Below are 22,138 nucleotides of genomic sequence, written 5' to 3'. Positions count from 1 at the left end.
GCTGGAGGGCTGATTCTCGTCAGAATTCGTACATTATTAGCCTGCTTGGTGGTCATTGGTGCCTGGAGTACAAACCACATAATCATAATGCTCACTAAAGTTTTCACTAGCAGCAGGAAAATGCTTTTTTTGCTGTAATATATGATGCCACCTTTTCAAGAAAAGTACTGGTCTGAGCTATGCTGGAAATTGAATTCTCTCTTGTGGAAAGGGAGATTATTTGCCGAGGTTTCCTTATTCACCGTCCTAGCACATTCTGCTCAAGGTAAAGGTGCACTCCAGGATGATTGATTGGCAAGCACGAGAGGACTGCTGTTCCATGTGACAGGGATATAAAGAACGATATTTTTATTTTTTGACAGTGAAGGGGAAATGGCATTACTAGCAATATTCAGCAATGTACTCTGCAGCCCCAGTTAGCTCTGCATATTTTATGGCATCCATTTTCTTTCTTCGATTAAACAACATAAAACCCCATAAAATAATCCAATAAAAACAACAACTACTAGTTCAGGCAAAGTTCTTGTGGCCTTTTTAATTTTGGGAGATTTTTCATTGCTGTGGGTTTTTTTTCACTCTTCCCTCTAACTCTGTCCCTTGTGCTCAGGTTGGTGTCTCCTTGCCACAACCTGGGTGGAGGTCCTGGTAACAACCTCTTTTGTGCTGCTTCTTTATGCAGAATGCTGAGTAAGCATGGAAAAATGTACTATAGGTCCCTTAAAGACCACAAAGAGTCCAACAAATACAACAAACTCCAGGGTTGACTGTAATACTCTGCAGCAACCCAGGAAAGTTCTGATTCCAAGTTATTTATATTATGTCTGGTAAAAGACAATTAATTATAATAGTGCAAATTGTATTTAATAAACTTTTTCCTTAGAGGAAATGTATGAGTCTCCAGAGCGGTGAGCAAATTCAGCCACAGTGATGTTTTAAAAGGTGTAAACCCCCACTCAGTGTTGACCAACACAATGCCATGGAGCTCATTATCTGCTTTTACAGGGAGAGAGGTGGAAAGTTTTTACTTTGTTGTTGTTTAGGTGCTTCCAGAAAGCATGACCTTCAGGGCTTTTTTTTTTTATTATTATTTTTTTATTTCATTTTGTTTGTAGAGGTAGAAAAATGACCTCTTTATAACAATTCTTTGTCTCCCAGGAGGCCTGAACCCTGTTCAGGCTGCAAATGTTGTTGCTGTGCTGATTCCTGAAAGGAACCTTTCAATAAAAGGAAATCTTTGAGTAGCTTTGTCTTTGCAGGAGGAAACCTCTGACTTACTTTGATTTTTTTCATTATGGTTTCCAAAGCTTTGTTTCTGCATGGTTGCAAGAATTCCAAGTTCAAATACTTTGGACACCTTCAGGCTTGGTAATGCATATTGTCCTGTACTTCTGGGCTTTAAGGAAGAGTTTCATTTATCAGACATTGCACTGGTTTCAAGGCAAAGGACATGGTCTGAGTGTTTTAGATCTTTCAGAGTAAGGTTGAAGAGACTGAAGGGGATTTGATTTTTGTTCTGTAGACATGTGTTGTAGAAAACCACTCCAGTGTTTTATTTCTTCTCTCTGCAGAGGAGTTAAACCACAAATTGTTGTGTTGGAGAAAAGAGGGCACGCAGTTCAGCTCTTGGAGATGTCTAACAGCACGTGACAGCAGACACTCCTGAGCTCTTTGAGTAATCATCAACACACCATAAACTCAGTTAACTCAATGGAGGCAGTGGAATAAAGGAAAATATCTCTGCTCTGTCAGGGGATGGAGAGGTGTGAGCTGCTTGTGCATCCTAATGAGAAAGGGATCTTATGAGTTGTTTGGATGTTATGAGTTGTAAGGATCATTTAGGCTTGGAAAAAGACCTGCTGTCTCCTCCTGATCAATAGTAGTAATGGTTAGTTCATGTTTATTGGATACTTTGAATGTGTAAAACGTGGAATGAGTTTTCAGAATTGTGTATTTATTTGCAGGTTATGGGCAATGTTTCCTGCCCTCCAGGCAGGCAAAGGACAGAGGACCTGCTCCTCTTCCATGCTGGTGTAGCTGGAGTCTCTGGGGCTGTCAGGCCTTTTCTCCTGCTGTGATTGCTGGAATTTAAGAGCTTTCATCACAGTCTAGACCCACATTTGCTTATACTATAATTAAAGTAGTTTGTATGTCAAAGGCACAACAATGTTTGCAGGTGGACTCCCATAAATTTTGACTTTGAGCTTTATTAAGAAAATGCCAATTGCTACAGAACTCTGTGACCTGCAGTTTTAAGTACTACTGAGAAATTACAGAAATATACTGATATGCAGTATTTGTACAATTTTTAAGTATACAAATACACAGTGTCTCCATAGAAATAGTAAGTTTTTTTGGGACATATATCCATACAAAGTTGAGTAAACATCTTTATTCCCATTTTGAAGTTGCCCAGACAGTTAAATGGTTAATAACACGTCTTTAGTCAATAGATTTGGACCTGATGTCTCCTGCCCCAGTGCCTGGCAACTATTTTTCTCCCAGAGGGGCAAAATTCCACTGTTGTCATATTTCAAAGAAAACAGTGCTCACGGTGGGAGACGGCATTTTCATTTCATATTACATAAAGACTTCAGAACCTCTCAGGTTTCCATAGCAGTGTTGGAAACCCATATAAAACAGGTCTGGTTTGTGACAGGAATAAATAAGAATAAAAATTAATAGCTTTAATTTCAAGCCAATAAGTGTGTCTTTCTGCTGTTTTTCTAAGCCCTATTTGCTTACCCAAAAGAGACAGAGAGCAGATTGAAAAATGAAGTTTCTGCTGAAATGTGAAGATGAAATCTTAAAATGTCTTCTCTCCTTTAAAAAAAATGACAAAAATTGGGAATTTTCCATTGGATATGGAAATATAACATGATGTTTGTCTGCTTTGAAGTTGACCACATCCTTTTTGCTGATTTTATAGTCTTATGTCTTGAAAATGTTTCTGGGACACCTTCCCTTTCAAAAAAAATTCCTAAAGGGGGGCATCTCTTCTGACCTTCCTTCACAGATGTGAAATTTAACATTTCAGTGTTAAACAAGTACTTTAAAATTCATCAATCTGGTGATCTAGACCAGCTGAGGAACTCTCCTAAAATGTTTATACAGTCTTAGGAAAAGTGGGGGTCTCTTGAGGGAAGCTGCTGCACTTTTTTTGGAGAAGTTTTATGTACAGTTTGATGAAAAGAAGGAGGAAGAATTTTTGGTAAAATACTCCCCCCATCATCATCTCCTGTTTTTCATCCTGTCTTATTTTGATCATGCTTCAGTAAAAGCTTCCTCAAAATCATAAACCATCATACTCAAGGGGAGGTTGTGTTAATTTGTCTTCCTTAATAGTTAATTTATCACATAGAAAGCGCTTTACTGTCAGAATCCAAATTAAAATCCTGTTTACTCTTTTCATTATTCAAAATCCAATATGCTAGTGAGCTTGATGGTTAACATATTTTGAAACATTTGATGAGCTGCAGAAAAAAAAAAAAGGTTGATAGCTTCACCTTTTTGGGCAAAAGAGTGGTAATTGTATCATTCTAAATCTTTAGCATTGATCCCCTCCATGATTTCGAAGGGTTCTCTGTTCTCTGAGTTGCTGGGCTTTTGTCATATCAGCCCCCACATCTCTTGAGCAGGTTCCCTCCTGCTTTGCACCACGCTGGTCACTGAACCTGATTTGTCTGCTTTGTCCTACCCAGTGCTTTGACATTGACTTTTTTTTCCTTGAGCGTTTGTTGGATTGAGATATTCTGATGTACGACAGTAATAACTGCTTTCATAGAAGCTGCATCCCCAAATGTTTGGCAGGGTTAAGTAAGACAGCTACAAAAGGTTGCATAAAAATAACTGCTGCAGGGAGGAAGTGAGGTATGCCAGAGGGAGGGAAAGGCAAATCTCCCGGGTTGGTGTAAAGGTGAAAGAGTGCTGAGGGGATGAGGTACAGAAAGGGCATTTCCCCGAGGTGCAAGGTTGCTGGGAAAGCTTTGACCCTGCAGTGGGGAGGTGTTCTGGGGGAAACGGGGCCAAGGCAGGCAGAGCACAGTACACCCCTGGTTTGTTTTGGAAGCACATTTGGGCCAATTATGCATTGATTGTATAATAAAGGGTCAGTCACTGGGGTAGTTTTTAGCACGGATGAAATTTGGAGGTCAAATCAGTTGACTCTGGAAGTTGCTGCCTCTGTCTCTTTAAGTACTGAGTTATCTTTATTCTCAAGGGCAAACATGCTTTTTTTTTTTTTCCACCGTTGAGTTCCCACATTATTTCCCTGGTAATACCTATTGCCACTGGCTTTATATCAGGGCCACATTTTTACCTGCTGGTACCATTAGTCAAACCTTTTTTATTTGGGATTTCCTTCTATCTGGTGCCTTGTGGTGGACCTCTGTTCCAAATTGCTGTCTGCCTGCCATCTACCTACACCTCTACACAGGGCTGTAGGCTGCTTGTTTTACATGTCATTTGTGCTTCTACACTTGTTACCTTTTGGAGAGGGTTTGGATCTTTACAGGGTCTCTGTGTATCTTGATGTGTATTTTACATCCTTGGAAAGATAGCTTTACTTATAATGACATTAATATGGAATTGTAGAAGCAAACACAGCTGGCCTAGTGCTGCTATTTTAAGGAGAATTTGATGGGGAAGTAGTTTGAACATAAGTATGTGACAGGTCCTTTAAAATATAAAAAAACTCCAAAGAACTTAAGTTCTTGGAAAAATACTTTAGAAAATAAACTCTTGCTTAGGTGAGAAGATTTAGAGCCTGATCCCCTGAGCTGTTGTAAATCTGACTTCCATAAGAGGTGGGGCAGTGCAGTATTTCCATTTCACACATACTTCAATCCCACAGCAGCAGAAAGGACATTGGTACATGGGCTGGTCTTTCATGGCCATTTCCTATACAGAAACACTGCCCATCTCACCCACACCCCAGAAATCCCCAGATGCTATGCCTGAATTCAGTGATTATTTTAATTTATAATGCTTGGTTTAATGTATCCTAAACCGCATGTATTTTAACTAGAAACTCCCCAGGGTCCTCGTTCAGAACTAATTGCTTGCTGTTTGTGCAATTCTTCAAATATGTAAAATGCTCTGTGAGGGCTTGGAATTACTCAGCTCTGCTCTGGTTTGGTCCTAAATATGGGTAGGGGTGTCTAACTGAAGTGCAAGCCTGGGAATCGGGATGTATAGGCCCTCATTCTGGCTCTGCAGAGACAGTATAATTTTGGGCAAGTTGACTAAAGTGGCCTACGGCTTGGATTTCCTGTAGAGGAAGGATAATGATTTTATTTTTAATTGGGCTAAAAATGCAGTTGAAGGGCTGACTACAGAAATGGTTGGAAATTACAAATGAAATTTATCATTGCTGTTATTATTAGTACGTCATTGAGAGTGAATTTAGCTCAGATCATGTTTTCCCCCATAATAGAGTATGGGGGGATAAGAATATTTCTAAAATAGCTCTGAAAAAGTCTTTTTTCCCATAATTTTGAGCATTTCCCATCTGCTGTGAGCACATTCCTGTTTTATTTCCTAAATATCTTTTCCTTCTGTTTCTATTTTAAAGTTGCTTTTGCCAAGATTTTACTTCCCAGTTACTGCTGCCAGGAGTGGGATGGGGGGGGGGTGTGGCAAGCAAGCATTTACCTTTCAGATTTTGCAGTTAATTGACTGGCAGGCCATGGAAGTCCCTGCACCACTTCCACTGAGTGCTCGGTGCTTAAATCCCTCTTGCAGCCCTTAAGTTGCTTTCCAGCTCTGTGATTACTGGTACGTTCTTCTTTCCTTCTGTTGTAATAACTGAGAGGAGAGGTTTGGAGTGGCTGAATTCATGGGGTCACATACATTTCAGGCTGGGATTGCATTTTAAAATAGTTCCTGGCTGTCCCAAGTTGGCAGGCTGGGAATGCTTCTACTTGCCCACTGCATTCAGTCTATCATGTTTCTGTCTTTATATTCTACAGTAAATGGAGGACATACTGTTCAGGGGAAAAAGTCCTGCCAGGGCTACCAAATGTACTTTGCAGTCTACATTGAAAGCAGCTCCCTCTGTTCTGCCTTTGGAGCTGGAGAAGGGGCTACATTCCCTCCTGAAGCAGTTTCATCGATTCCCTGCTCTGGGCAGCTTTGGCACTTCTCCCCTTCAGCTCCCTCCTTTTGAGATCCGATGGGGAAAGTGTCATGACAGGCAGTGCTGGAGGGTGTCATATTTCTGTGGGACCTCCTTCACCCCTAAAGAAGGGATATCACGAATAAATAGGCCCTGTTGCAGGGTAACTTCTGCTGAGCTCACTCAGTAATGCTCTGTCTCGCATCTCTACTAATTGCATTATCACAATGCCATGTACATTGTAATGTCCTAAAGCTTTTTTAACAGGACAGTTTTCTGTCTGAAAATTCTGCTTTTTAGAAAGCAAGTGTTTCATGGAAATGAAATGTCAGTTTTGCCAAATTTCCAATTGACTGTCATATTTTGTTCCTTTTTCCCTTCCCCCCTCTCCCCATTTCACAATTATCCTTTATAAAAAGAAGGAATTAAGCCATCTTAGTGGTAACAGTTACTTCTTGGGTCATGCTTCTGTGAAAGACTTCAATTCCATGTTTTCAAGCCCAGAGATGGCAGAATTTTTGTCAGCTGGCAAATTAAAGGACATCAGATTTTTCTCAGGCAATTCCATTTGTCCTTACAGCTCCCTTTGAGTTGGAAGAGCAACACTTCCCAGCATTTTATGTGTGGGGAAGGGAGGTATAACAAAACCAAATAATCCACCCAAGCTTATAATTGAAGCCTGGCACGGAGTGGTGCCCACACACGTGCCATTCACCATCCTTTATCCAAGTCATGTTAGCTCTGCTAGGAATTTCTTACTCTTTTGCAAAGCCTCAGTCCCCAAAACTTACAACGATTTCTGTGCCTGTGGAGTTTGGGGGCAGATTTAAAGATATGAATCACTTATCTGAGGAACAGTAGGCTCAAACCTCCCATATGTAGGGTGGTTTAATTTGAATTTCTTGACTTTTCCTAAGTGAGAAACTGAATGTAGCTTCTTCCTTCTTTCAACCTTCCTGGCTCTGCTGATATCCAAAAATGCAAAATGACATCTTGTTTCAGCCCACCAGAGCAGATGCATTGCAAGGGATTAGACTGGAATTTTTCCTAAAATGCAGCATTCTGAGACATTTTTGGAAAATGTAGCTGGAGAACAGAGGGTTCGATGTTCACTTGATGCTAACCCAGCAAGGCAGGAGATATGCAGCAAGTGAAAGCTGTAGGCACAGCCCACAGCCAGCATGGCCAAAAAACAGAAGGCCTCTTGTTGAGGGACAGAGCCCTGAAGGTGAAGCAAAGTGGTGGGTCAAGAGGACAGGCACCAGCAGAGCCTCATCTGATGTCCAGGCAGGGAAAAAACATCTGATAGCTACATTCAGACACAGGAGAACAAACAGCAAAGCTCCTGGCTGAGGGAAGTGGACACAGCTGAGGGGTTGAGCTGAGAGGAGAGTCATTGTTTCGGGGTGCAGAGTGTCTGGAAGAGGTTGGAACAACTGGAGATGTGGATAGACGTGGATATTTGAGGCTCTTGCATCCTTACCCCCACTCTGTGTGTGAGGACCACTGATGGAGGTAAAGAGGAGCAGCAGCTTCATCTTCCATGAGAAAGGAGCTGCACAGGGGTCCTGAATGCTTATCCCTGGTCAGGTGTGCAGGGAACTGTGTCATGTTGCTCTTCATCTTTGTTGGGATACACCAACCCTAGGCTTGGTTCAGAATAGATGTAAGTAAATGCTGCAGAGTGAAGATATCTGTAGTGTAAAAGCTGTGTAGGAGGACATAACAAGCTTCTGACAGATGGAAAAAGGCTGATGAATCCTGAAATCATGGGTGAGATCCAACTGTCCTGGTGTCTGTGTCCCCCCAGCATCTCCTGCCCTTCAATTAACCTTTAATTAACCAGGATTTGACCTGGGTGGAAAGCCAGGTTAGAGATTTCCAGACACGTTGTCAAGAGAAAACATGGGAACTTGAGGGAACAGGGAGGTAAATTTGTTAAAAAAAATACGATTTTGACTGAGAAAGAAAAATTTTTTAAAGTACTTGATGGGGTTTTTTTTATTATTATTATTATTATTTTTCTATTTTGGCCCTAATGATTTTTTTTCAAGAATGGTTGACTAGGTCTAATGAAAAGAATTATTGAATCCATTGCTGAGGGCCTAATTCTCTGTCTCATGCAAATTACAAGTCAGTCTGAAATGAAGCCATGCAGGTGTCTTGCAGGAATTATTTGGTCCTGTGTAATTACTACAACATAAATGAATGTTCCTCTGAAAAAAAAAAGAAGAGGAGATGATAGGAAAGGGGCCCATCAGCTTTGAGGTGTGTTATGTGGAGATATGAGTGCCTGTGGAAAAGCATGAAGGAGACAATTAGAAAAATATCAAGTAAAATTCTGTCTTTACAGGGAATATTTTTCATCAGATTGGTTATGCCAGGCACGGATTTGACCCATCAAGTCAGTAAAGCCTTACAGGCAGAAATAAGGGTATCATAAAAGCAGGATGAATTAATTCCTTCTCAGGGCAAAAGACCACCCATTGAGTCCTGAAGTTACTTTGATCCAAATCCATGAACTCAACTAGAACTTAAAGGAAATTCTGAATAGTGTAACATGAGCACCAAGTGGCCACGAGGCATCAGGGCAAATCCATCACAATTCACTGTTAAGTAACGCTTCAGGTCTCAGCAGAGCTGTTTCATTCCACCATACAACTAAGAGGTCCCTCTTGGCTTTGCTTTTAATTAATTAAGTCACAGTAGTGGCAATCGTGGCTCTGCAGCAGTTGCTTTCTGCCTAATTGTACTCCAGGCATATTTGCAGCACTCCTGTCAAACTCCCAGGCTTGTTTCAGGAGTCAAGCTGCACAAATGAAGTCCCTGCTATTAAAAGCAGTTTGTTTCCTATTCTTTGGCAATCTGTTCCTAGTGCTGAGCCCTGCTGGAGCATGGACTTCTTGTTTTTTTGGCAATTTTTTTTTTAAGCCAAGAAACGGTGACATTTACCAGCTACCAAACTGATTTCAACCTCTCGCCGTGCTCAGCAAATCAAGGTTCTCCATGTCAGCATCAGATTATTTGTAGCAGCAAGAGTTTGATATGCCCAGTTTGATAGATCCTGATGCAGTGGCATGAATATTTTCATCCCTCAGTCCTAGATCTGGAATAACTTATTCCTTTTCACTGCTTCCAGCATTATGGTTTTTGATCAGTGAAACACATTTTTTTCATGCAGACTGCCCTAATATTAGAAGACACCTTGCTCCCAAAGGTTTGCAGGCAGGAGGATGTATTTTATATCACAGTCCTTTTATTCTCCATCTTAAATTGCAGGACAGACACAGCAAATTAAATCAAGTTATGCTTAGTCACATCTGCTTCATTTGTATCAGGCTGGTGCCACTGAGGTAGAAACTGTTCTTAATCTCTCCACATTGCTCAAGTTGGAAGTTGACTGGCTTTGCACATAATGAAACTCATACTTCATCTCTTTAAAATGATTGGACCTGTTTTATCTTTTTAAAGGAGAGTGACTTGTGGTCACAACGTATCAGTCTGTTATTGACGGGAGAGGGAGCATTTCCCTTCAGCTCCCTCGTTCACCTCTCTGGGTTTGTTTGTGGGAGATCTGTGACTAAAGCAGCCCCTGTTGTCCCCCAACAGAATCAGGACGGCCCCAGGTGTGAAGATCACAGACATCAGAGTGAGTGATGCTGACCAGTGGGGGGTCCAGGAGGAGACAGACAGCGCGAGGACCACGGCCACCGTCACCTGTGTGCACAACGACCCCGGAGCAGAGGACAGGTGAGACACCACGGCCTTTCCTGCAGTAACCCTTGCTGAAGTGCTATGAGAGACATGCCAAAGCTTCTTTAATGAGCCGTATTGCCCGTATTAGCAGTATTTTCTTCCTCCTCGGCCTCCTTGGAAAAACTATATGTGACCTGATGAGAGCTTTTCCCTTTTGTTTCACTTCTGAGCTTCGAATGTAGATTATCTAATTAAATTGGAGGCAGCCCACAAGTCCTTAGCTCACATCTGCTTTTCGTGAACCTTCAGGGCAGCAGAATTCCTGCTGCCAAAGGGCCAACAGGAAAAAATGAACTCAAATGGAGAAATATGAAGAACAATTAAAAGCAATATAGGGCAATGCTGTCTTCTTTATTTGAAAATCTATGAAAGTCACAGCTATTCAGTTTTATTCATTATTGCTGCAAAACACCTGAGTGTCTATGAACTCTCCTGAATGCTGTGTACTTTGTTATGGTAATGCTCCCACAAGCTGTATCAAAGGTAAGGAGAAATTTACATTGTTAGTCAGAATTATGTATTTTACAAAACGAGCAATTTCTCTCCATTATCATGCAGTTAAAGTACACTGTGCATAAATTTAGCTAGAAATTGTATAATAATTAGGAAATCACAAAACTTCATGTCAAAATTTTTATTTGTGGAGTCTTTTGCATCCATCCTTTTTTTCTGAGAACTCCTGTGAGGGAGAAAAATGGTTGCTAGCAACTGTTTAGATCTAGGAAGATTGTTGTCTGAGTTTTGCAGTGCAAAGAGAGTTTCTACTGTATTTGAGGAGCAAACAAATCCCGCCCAGCCCTGGGTATCTGCCATAAAAGTGCTGGGGGGAAAGCTACTTAATGTGAGTTTACTTTTTAGCAACAGGCAGCGCAGTAGGCACTGCTGAGGTGAGAGTGCTCTTGGATGTGTAGAACAGGCCTGATGAATAGCAAGGAAAAGTGCCTGTTTCTCTCCAGTGCTGATGCAGAGTGGAGGCGACTGAGTGGGATGCAGACATTTGCCTTGTAAACCCGTGAAGTGAGGGGAGGTGATTCCCCACTCTGGTGAAGTGCTACAGAACCTTCTGGCATGAATTCCAGGCAAGGCTTTCAGTTCATCAGCTCTTTCATGCACTTCTTCTCAATTAAAAAAAAAAAATTTGGTGGGGGAAGACCCCTCCTGTTTCCTAAGCACATTCGTCAGTCGTAATTCTGAGGTTGTGATCCAGGAAATTCTAGCCACCTTCCATCCTTATTTTCCTGGGGATTCCTAGGCTACTGTACTGATAAAGCAGAGCTCTGGCAACTGGATTTGGCACTGTATATTTTGTCTCCAAATCCTTTGCCTTTTGGCAAGAAGTCCCAACTCCTCCAAAAGATGCTGAAGAAGCCAGTGAGTCCTTTTGGTGGGGTAAGAGCTCAGCCACAGGGGCAGTGGCCTGGAGGGGATCTTTGTGCTTGTTCTGGAGCTGCTCAGTGACACACAGAGGCTCCAGCAGTGAAGGCTCAGCTGGAATTGGCTATGGGGGATGATCAGGGTGGCTGAGCAGTGTCTGATCTCTGCTGAACTTTGCAGTGGGGATTTTTTCTCTAACAGCTGTGACCTCTGTTCTGTCTGGAGCAAGGTGGAGAGCCATCAATTTGAAAGTGAAATGCTGAGGTTAAAGGAAAACTTCAGATCATTTGGTGTTACAGAAATTGAAATGAGACAACTATTTTTAAAGTTGGACAAAAAAATGGCGTGAATGCTGAAGCTTATTGCCTTCTATGTGGTTTCACTAATCCATGAAATTATACCTGTCACAGTAACTTAGTTTTTATTAAAACTGAGTTTTGCTTTGTGTTGAACTGTTAAATTGCACAAAAGCAATGAATCTCAAGTTAATTAATACTTTGACCCTTTCCTTTGTGAGATTAGTTTAATATTTTTGGATTAATTAAAGTATGCAAATAGAAACTGCTGAAAGATCATTTCCAGATTTGCAAATATTGTAGTACTTAGAGTAAATATTTAACTTTGATCTCTACTTTAATTTGCCTTTTTGGTCATAATGGTGGCCCTCCTGTTCCTTTTGAAGGATATTAAGTGTTTATGTGGAAATTCTGCTGTCTCATTTAAATGAGCAGAGACCTGAGCTTGCTTCTGTTAAGGTCAACGTGGCAAAACCGTCACTAGACCCAATTCATCTGTTCCTCCTTTTAGTAATTCAAGGAGCTTCATTAAAGGCAGTTTATGCATGAGAGCACAGGATCAATCTCTCTGGTTGCAGAGCAGAGGCTGTTAGTAAACAGAATCATATCTACCTCGGGGGAGATGGGGTTTTCTCTCTTGGAAGTCATTTCAGTGCTGCTGACTTGCCCAGCGTTGTGCTGGTAGTAGAGCAGTGGGTAAGTCAGGACTGAGCCTGGCTTAGCTTTTTTCTGAGTAAGAGTTGGCCACGTTTGTGGTGGCTTTGAGCCTCCCTTGGGCTCTGTGAAGAGGGGCAGCTCCAGGAGCTCCAGGAGTTGCAGTGAAACTGAGAAACTCCAGCAAGTCACAGCTGGGTTTGCTGAAATCCCTGACTGTCCCTACTGCCCTGCCCCCCGACAGGGCTGTTCTCCCCTGCCTTGCACTTGGGTTGTGCTTTCTTCCTCAGTGTGCAACTCTGATAAGAGCCACCAACAGACACTGCCTGCCAGGAGAACAGTGGCTCTGGGCTGTGACACGTTCCTAATCCAGTCTGCATTCCTTTTAGCCACTGTTATCAGCTGGAGCATTTTCAAATTTGCTTACTTTTCTAATCTTTCTCCCTCTCCCCTCTGCAGTGTTATCGCTATCCTGAGTTTTTCATCTCCATTTCTCACATTTCCCTACGCAAATTGAGTGTCCATTAAAATGCTTTAAATTAAGACCTTTCCTCCTTTCATGCAGAGTGCATCATGCCTATTCTGTGCATTACTTGAAAAAAAAATTCCTTATCACAGTGTTTCAGGCAGTTTACATTATATTCTATTAAAAATCCATTTTGTCCGAGGTTGTCACAATTCATAGATTAAAGCTTTCCAGAGTGTGTTTTGTTAGGAATACATTCATAAATTCACCTCTTTAGTAGTCCCATAAGCTTGTATTTAAAACCTCTTTTTGATAATGTAGTTGAACAAAGAGTATAAGAAGAAGAGATTTATTTTAAATACACACACACACAAGTATGCCCACATCTATTCTGATTTGTGTGGAGGCTTGTTTTGCCCTTGCTGCTGCCATCTCAAAGGACTTTTTTGGTAGCTTGTTGAATGAGGAGATTGATTGTTGCCATCTACATCTCTTCTCCCTCATGTTCTCTCCTTGGGGCAGAACTCTGTGAATTTTGGTGGGGTTAGTTGAAGCAGCAGCATGGTTTGTTGCAAAAAGTTTCTGCTTCAAGCACAGATAGTCCTGCATTATGTCTGCAGTGCTTCCATTCCATAGGAAAGAATCTTAATGGATTTCTGCATTGAGTTCAGATGCATCTTGCAGGGAGTGAGGAAGGGGCTGGTGGGCTAAGCAGCAGTTAGGGTGTTTTCAGCCCTCAGTGCAGAACAACTGAGTTTGTGAAGGGCTGGGGTCTTACTCTGTGCTGTAGGACTATATATTGAATTATTGCAAAAAATGCTTTTGAACCACAAGGCTAAAATTTGGGAGTCTACCAGACACAAATCCTTTGTGGTTTCCAGAAAACTGATCCTACTTTTGTAAAGACCGTGCAGGCTTTTCTCACTGTATTTGCCAGAAGATGGATAGAGCCTTGCAATTCTTGTGTCCTTTGCTCCTGAGCGTTCTCTGGAAGCATCTTGGGAAATGCCACAAATTAACCTGCAGTGGGACTGGGGCAAGAGGGCTTGAAAAGATGCCCTGAGAGCCTGGTCCATCTTGGCAAGCTACAATACCCCACAACTCAGTGCTGATACCCTGAGGAATGGGATTTCTGGAGCTTTGCCAGAGTGATTTAGCATTTTATCGGATTAGGTTATTTCAAGTAATTGCTGAGCAGGAGCTGAGTTTCCATGGTCTCATTTGAAAGGTCCCACAATACCACATATTTCATGGTCATGGTGTTTGGTGTCTCCGTGATGGAAAGCTGAAGAAAGAAACTTAATGTGACCTGGCCCTTGGTTCAGGACAGACGAGATGGCAAGAACACAACAACTTAGGTCAGAGAGTTGCAGCTCAGCTCTGAAAGAGAGCAGAGAAAGAGATAATTTTCCTTACTCAGGAACACTGTCATTAAATTGTATTGGATTATTATCAGGTAAGGAGAGTTTGATCCTCTGACAAACCAGTATTTTAATCAGAAGGGTTATATTTATGCTAACTAGCAAAGTTAATAAAATTGATTTTACCTGCAGTGTTGAGTACAGTGTTATTGAGACCAAACTGATTCTTCTCACCTAGGGATTATTTTATCTTCATGTCTATAATACAGCTTCCATCTCTCAGGATATCCATCACTGCATAAATTAAACTTGCATGAGGGGCACTCAGAATACCGAAGTAAGAAGAGTGAAATCTTCAGAAGGCTTTTTTCCAAGTACCCTCAGAAGTATTTATTCTGTCACCTGAAAATTTATTTTTTTTTTTTTTTAATTGATACAGGCGAGCTCAGCTCTGGCATTTTACATCATCTGTCTTTAAACTTGAATGAAAAATTAGGATTCTATAATGATCATTCCATTTCTTTACTTTTAAGAGGTGTTTACAGAGTTCAAATGATTTAAATTATTTTATTAAACTGTAATTATAATGTGTGTATATATATATCTGAAACAGAAAAAGCAGTTATTTTCTGTATTTATAGGTAGGTTTTAAAATAATTCACTTCTTTTTCTGTGTTTGCCCTACATATTCCACTCCTCACTTTACCGAGGGCAATAAGCACTTACTCCACCTGGAAGCCCGGGGTGCTCTGAGGCTTCCTGGCAGTCCTCAGCACTATCTCTGCCAGATTGGAGCTCTCTCTCACAGCTTTTTGGAGGTGTTTCCACACTGAATTCCCCACCACTCTGCTCCAGAGTGACACACTTGAGTCCTGTGTTGCTGCCAAGCTCTCATGCCATCAAGCAGTGGTAGTGTGGTGCATATTCCCACTGTCTCCAAAGCAGAGCCTGCTGTGGTCCAGGGGGTTTGAGGAGCAGGGGAGACCTCACTGGCACTGAGCTCTGCTCTGTGGGGACCAGTGATAGGACCGCAGGGAATGGCCTTAAGTTTGTCAGGGAAGGTTTAGTTTGGATATTGGAAAAAGGTTCTTCCCCCAGAGGGTGGTTGGGCACTGACCAGGCTCCCCAGGGCAGTGGGCAGAGGATCAAGACTGACAGAGCTCAGGGAGTATTTGGATGATACTCTCAGGCACAGTGTGTGACTCTTGGGGATGGGCCTGTGCAGGGTGAGGGTTGGACTTGATGATCCTTTTGGTCCCTTACAACTGCAGTGACTTGGTCCTGTGGAGGATCTGGTGTGGTTGTATCCAGAGTGCCAGTTCAGCACAGGGCACACTGGTGCTGGAATGAGGAGTTTGGTTGCTTCTATAAGATAAATAAGCTTATAAAGATGGGTGGCTGTAGCACACAGCAGTGTGCTGTTAACCACACTGGGGAAGGCATCAGGCCATGCACTGAAACACTCACTGATGTGTTTATTGCCAAAGGAACTTGCCTGGCCCCAGGACACTGAGTGTGTAAAGTGCCATCAGCAGCAGCAGTTGTCTGACAGAAGATCAATTGCATGTGTTTCTTTACACAAAAGAGCAGTAACTGGGAAAGACAGACAGCCTTGCTCTGCTTTATTTTAGGCCATGCAAAGGCTGTGGGCTGGATGCCATGAGGTTCACATAGTACTACAAAGTGAATGAGCAAGAGGAGCAGAGGGAGCAAAGAAACACACAAAGATGTGTAAAGCAGACAGGAAAGAATAGAGAACAGCTGAGGGAAAAAATCTGGGGAGATGGGAAAGGAAAGCCAATGCTGTCATCCCCTACCAGACTAGTCTGATGTAGGTGAAGTGATCAGACTTCCTTAGGGCCTCTTTCCACTGTTAAAGCTATATTTCTATGAAGGCAGCTAATTTAAAAAGAAAGGTTTTGAATTAAAACCCAGAGTTGCTTAGGGTGTAGGAAGAAGCCATAGATTCTGTGCTGCAGTGGTTTGGGGTGTTTCCCTCCTATTCTTATGCACTTGCTGCTTTCCTTAGGTCAGAGGTGTCATGGGCAAAGAAATGTGCTTTGAATGTAGAGTGCCTATGGCCTAAAGGTCCTGCAGGAGTTCATTCCCTGGCCTTTGGCCAGCCCTCAAGACAGCACTGTCTCTTGAGCCATTGATGAAGAGGATTTTATCTTTAATGTACCAGTTTTCAGGCTGTGACCTCTATTATGAATGATGGAGTCTGTTCTGCTTTGTATAAAGGGTGTTCCAGCGAGAAGCATCCACACTCATTTTCGAACATAAGTGACTCTACTGAGTCACAAAGAAAACTTGAGTTAGAAGAATTTTAACTAACCTTTATTCTTTACATCCATGCCTTTTTGTATGAAAGAACCCAGGCCTGCTTGGAAATGTTCCTCTTAGATAAAAGCACCGACCCCTCACAGTAGCTTACAGAGGACATAAAAATAATAGAAAAATTGCAGTGGTACAAAGGACAACTTATTGTAGAAAGCTGTGGTGCAAGGATCAAATATCATTTCTGGAGGGTCTCTTTTTTTTTTTTTTTTTTTTCCTATTCAGGGCCAAGAACAATGAAATTGTCTGTCCATCTCCTGTTGGGAGGCTAATAGCCTGGAAACCCCATTAATTCTCTCCTGACCAGCCAGCTCTTTTGGATGACTGTTTCTGCCTCTTTCTTAGATGGGTTCACTGCTGCTCAAGTACAAACTCCAGTAGAGATGTGTCAGAGGCAGTACTGACTGGTAGACCAGATAATTGCTTCCTGGCCCCAGTTCACCAGTCCAGGAAGGTTCTGACTTATTCACTCCTCTTGTTCCATCCTTGCTGGTGTGGTACCTGTGTTATGGCACAAGGGTCTCTTTTTGAACAAATTCATCTTTGGTAGATGGAAAAACCTGTTGTGCAGTGCAGTAGGGAGCCCCAACGAAGTCAGTATACTGTTGTCTGGAAAATTTGGAGAATGAGGAACATCTTGTTGGAAGAACTCAATTCAGTGGAGGAAGATGATACAATACAGAGACATGAGTATTACTTAGAAAATCAATGCTTGAGAAAGGTATTTTAACTTGCCAAAGAGACAGAAAGCTTTACGTAAATCCAGAGAAATATGCAGAAAATTCCTTCTGACAGCATTTGCTTAATGGACTTACAGTGAATTAGAAAAATATTTTTTTATTTTATAAAAATTGCGTCATGCTTAGAAGGTTTGGTTATGCCTCAGAAAATGTGTCTACCTACCCTACTGGGTAGAATGGCCTCTGATGGTAAACTGTCTTTGTGTAGAGTAGGTGTGATATTCCATGAGAAGGTTCAAACTTGAGTTATGTGTAGCATGTCTTGGTGAGTAAGGTCCAGAGGAATTAAAGACTGAAACTGAGGGAAAGAAAAAATTCTTTGAGGAAAAATTCTTGAGGATATGCTGAGAGGTAGCAAGTCCTTTGTTGCATCCCACTTTCTACCTTTTTGGTAGCAATGGAAAGAAAACTATAAGAAATAGATTTATCGTGAGAAAAGTAACATACATGTCTGGCCCCCTGGTGATGTTCATTCATGATGTTGATCTTTCCCTCAAAAAGGCAAATTCTGATTTCTTGATCACCTTTCTGATAGATAAGGCAGTTGCCAGCTGTGTTTGTGGCTGAAGACTTTCTTCCAGAAGTCTGTTTCTAACTTCTAGAAGTGGTTATTCAGGCAATATTTTAGTTTAGAATTTAAGCCCTTTCAGGTTTTGATCTCCTTTTTCTGTATTGCCAGTTTAGGTGGTATAAGGAAAATGGAAGGTATTATTTAATACCTTATTATTTAATATTTAGTAGATAATGTGCAGTTAAAGAGCAAAAAACCACAACAATCAGTGGAACTCCTGATCCTTTGATCTCTTCCTTGGTGCAGCAATGAACATGCAAAGAAGTGGCTTAAATAAACTCTTCACAAGTGTGGTCAATAGAACCTGATCCAAAGCCTATTCTGAGTGACATGTCTTTTGAAAGATGAGCCAAATAATTCTGCAAAGAGTTGTGTTTTTTAATTTTACCTAATTACCTTCGTTTTGGGTGTATCATTCCTAGATGTGAATCTTAATATTGATGTAACAGTTGGGAAAGTTTAATTTCAGGCTAGGGTAGTCTGCATAATTAGGACTGTAAGAACGTGGCAGGGAGACTGGGAGCAAATTTCAAATGCATGCAGACGAGTGAATGACTGTTCAAATCGTTCTTCATCCATTGGAGCTTGCACACTTTTTCCACATTGGATGCCAAAGGGAATGATGACATATTCAGAAGTCAAAGGGCTTCTTCAAGTCTCTGCTGGTTTCCTGTCTGCTGTTTCCTATGTGGTGTGTTTTGATGTGGATGGTTGCACGTGAGTTACCTCAGGAAGTCAATGACAAAAGTCTGTACAGCTCTGGAGGATTTCTAAAGCTTTACAGACCTGTGTGTGCACATTGCAGCTGTGCTTAATTGATACCTAAGTCTGAGTGATAAAGTCCAAGTAACCATGGCTGCTGAACTCATCACTCTCATAACAGATGTCCTGACTGAAGGAACAGAAGTGATCGTGTGTTGGATTTTGGGGGTTTGTTTCTGTAATTTAATCACCTTTTTCTTTTCCCTCGATGACTCAAAGGAGCCTTCTCTTTGGTCTTAGTATCCAGGAAACACAATTCTTAGTGCAGTTCATCTTATAAATGCAAGATCTGCACATGTTTAGGTATCTATGCAGCACCTTTAGGCATCTCACATCACCTCAGTGCTGGGAAAGCTTCAGTGAGCCTTCTGGAGATCACAGAGGGAGGGAGGAGACATGATCAAAATTATTATGCTACAAAAACATTACCTGATTCTTCTGTAAATATTGTACTTATTTTTATATAGACCCAGATTAGAAACCTATTCGTTTGGCAAACTGAAGTCTAGACTCAGAAGAGCACCTTTATGTAGGGTGCCACTTAAGTACGTACTTGGTTTTGAGTACCTACCTTGTTTCTGTGGATGGCAGGTATAATGATAAAGGAGGTACTCAGAGTCTGCAATTAGAGACACCAATATGTGGAAAATATAAGACTTGATGGTGAACCATGTTATATATAATGACAGGCATTAGTGTGTCACACCTGAAAATACTGTGGAAACCAGAAACTGGAATTTTCTGTAGCGCAGAAACCTCTCTGGGTATGTTGAAAGTGTTGCTAAGGAATTTATTTTTGGCAACTGTACACTGAGATTTAAGTACCATAATTGGATTGTTCTTTGATATAATAGGACTGGAAAAGATTATTGAATGAATGTGAAATTGGGGAGCTGGTATTTGAGGTATATTTAATTCCCTCTTTTACCAGTTTCTGAGCTTGACTCGTAGCAGAGCCTACTGCACACATTTGAATTCCATTCATGACGTGTTGACTTGCTTACTTAATAGCCAGTGCATTAAAGTACAAAAGCTAACAACTCGTTTATTAGGCATTTAGCCAAAATTTAAACTCGTTTTATTGTTAGGAGGTGCTGTTGCTAGACAAGCAAATATTAAGTTTGTTACTTTGATTTATTTGAATCATCTCTGCCAAATACATTATAAAACATCCCGGCATTAACTTTGCATAAATTATTTTTTGCTTTAGTTGGAATTTTTCACTCATTTTGCCATTGATGTGCCTCACCTGTGTATGTAACTTAGAAAGTTGTAAACTTTTTATGTTTATATTTTTATGCTTAACTTAAAAAGTTATAAACTCTTGTAAAATGAAAGAGTAAAAATTTGCTGATGCTTCTACCAGTATCAGCACGTGATTTTTATTTATTTATTTATTTTTTTAAAAAACCTCACTGTTTATTTGAGAAGAACATTAAGTTGGAGTTAAGCTAAGAGCCTTTGCACATTCATTAGTGTAATGAATCTTTAACCTGGGACTTGGGGCACTTTTGCCAGGATCCCGGTGCTTTGGGGTGTCCAAAGGATAACCTTGTAGAGGTTATACCAGTACAGAGGCCAGTACAGAAAGGCCAGAGAGAAAAAAGCCTTCCAGAGAGCACTGGTAATTGGGAAAGCTCCGTGGAAGAGGCAAAATACTGGAGAGCCCACTGGACCACTGTAACTTTGCTGTTGGAGGGAACAGTTTGCATCAGGACTGTTTACCAGCTTGTCTCACGAGGTCTGTAACAGGAAAATAGTTATGTCCCCTCATCACTTGGCTGAAAATGCAGGACACCATTTTATTATAAACTTGAACATACTGTCTTTGGGAACTTGCACTCAGGCACTTGGAAGCTGGACGTGTTTGTTCTTTCTGTAGAAGTTGGCCTGTGCAGATTTTCCCAGGACACTTGTTAAGGGGTTTGCTGTGAAATATTGCAGTCATTAAGGCAAATTGCTAAAGCTTTAGCGAAAAAGCTTTCCTTAAAACCAACTGCCAATAGCTTGATCTCACAAAAATGCCTTTTTTTTTTTTTTTGGTTGGTATAATTAATGAACTGGTTTGATTCTGCTGGAGTTTTTGGACTCACTGGGCTCAAAAGCTTGGCATGGACAGCTCTCATTAAGAGCTTTGTTTCTGGGAGTTGTTCTTCTGCATGTGTTGTCTGGGTGCTGTATTTTTTGGTTCTTAGCCTGTGCCTGGATTGTGAGCAGCCCTGAGCTGAGGATGGGCAAACACAGACCCTCCTGATGTCTGCTTGTTGTGTTAGGCTGGGATGAGACAGAGGCTTGGCTCCCCCAAGGAAATATCCCTGCTCCTGACAGCCAGGAAGGTGCTACCCTACATCACCCACGGGCTTCACACGTTTCAGCTCATCAGCCAAGGGACTGATCAGCATCGCACAAGCAAAAAGAATTATTTTGTCTTTTCTCTTGAGTGTTTTCAGTGCAGAGATTTAACCCCAGAATTATTGACCTTGGCAGTGAGGTATTTGGATATATGGATTCCTATTTTCACTCTCTCTTGGACAGTTTTTGTCCATGCTGATTTTCTAAATCTGTGACTGGTGTATCTTTTTGTTAGACAAGCACTTCTTCTTAATAGTGTACCAGTTAATTTCTCTAGTGACAAGAGGAAGAAATAAGTTATTCCTCCTTTAAAAAGAGTGATTTAAGTAGGGCATAATGAATGCAAAATGCTGTCATTAAAAATCAGCAGATAAGCTGATGGTTCATCTGTCAGTGCCAAGCCTTGCCATAAAGGAAAAGTAGGTAATTTTTTTAAAAAACAAAACTGGTAATGATGAATATGGAACCTGCTGACTGCGAATGCCTTAATAATGAAAACTGTTATTTAGTCAGTCAACAACACCTTGCGACTTGCTGTACAGCAACACCTTGCAGGAGAAAATTACTTCTTTCATACTGAACATTTTTATTTGATTGCCAATTGTCATCCTGTTATTGTTATGAACTGTTTATTAATCAACACCACAGGGATCCAGAAAATTTTTTCCATCTCTGGCATGTGCCTTAGGAACTGAATGCATGTGCAGGACTCTCTCTTCAAGTCTCAGTAGACTTGTATTTGGTTGAGGGACAGGTTTTCAGGGAGCTCATTACAGAGCCTCAACTGACATTCACAAAGCCAAATAGCAACTGTCCTCTCTGTTTTGTATGCCTTTATTTAGTTTTTTTTTTTTTTTAAATGGGAGGCTCTGCTCCTCTGCAATGTGTCCAGTAATCAAGATATGAGACTGAGACTTGTTTGGAGTTCAGTAACATTGAAAACTTGACACTTATTTGCTTGCATGAAATAGGACCTGACTGCCCCAGCCCAGCATCTGATTTAGGCTGATTTAGTGCTCTGTTCCTCACTACACACCCCAGAATATTTATTTTTCTCATTCATTACGTGGAGACAGGGAAGGAGAAGTTCGAGCCCTCGTGTCAGTATATGCTCCATCCCACAAAAGCATTTCTACTGACTGTGTCTGAAGCATTGAACTGCCTTTGAGAAGCTATTTGCTGCTCCACAATTAGCTCAACTTTTCCAGTTGCTCATGTTTTGCATATATTGTTGCCCCAAGCCAGGTGAGCATATGCATGTTCTGAAAAAACTGTGGTGCAAAGGAAAAAAGTGTCAAATACATTCTTAGAAGCTGAAAATGAGAGCAGATGTCTGTTGATTTGGAGATGCCCAGGC

At 41.2% G+C, this 22,138-nt stretch overlaps 1 protein-coding gene across 6 annotated transcripts in view; it reads left to right on the top strand.

Moving 5' to 3' along the window:
- Positions 1 to 22,138, top strand: part of LOC113951318 (transmembrane protein 132B-like) — a 230,497-nt gene that overhangs the window by 91,678 nt on the left and 116,681 nt on the right. For all 6 annotated transcript variants that reach the window (XM_027652173.1, XM_027652178.1, XM_027652176.1 and 3 more), the window contains one exon: positions 9,722 to 9,862. In XM_027652173.1, the coding sequence (XP_027507974.1) occupies positions 9,722 to 9,862 (141 nt within the window). The remainder of the gene's footprint in view (positions 1 to 9,721; positions 9,863 to 22,138) is intronic.

The sequence above is a fragment of the Corapipo altera genome, unplaced genomic scaffold, assembly GCF_003945725.1.
Source record: "Corapipo altera isolate COAL_440 unplaced genomic scaffold, ASM394572v1 67, whole genome shotgun sequence".
Classification (NCBI taxonomy): domain Eukaryota; kingdom Metazoa; phylum Chordata; class Aves; order Passeriformes; family Pipridae; genus Corapipo; species Corapipo altera.
The sequence above is the reverse complement of the archived record's forward strand: the minus strand, read 5'-3'. Positions and strand labels throughout refer to the sequence as shown.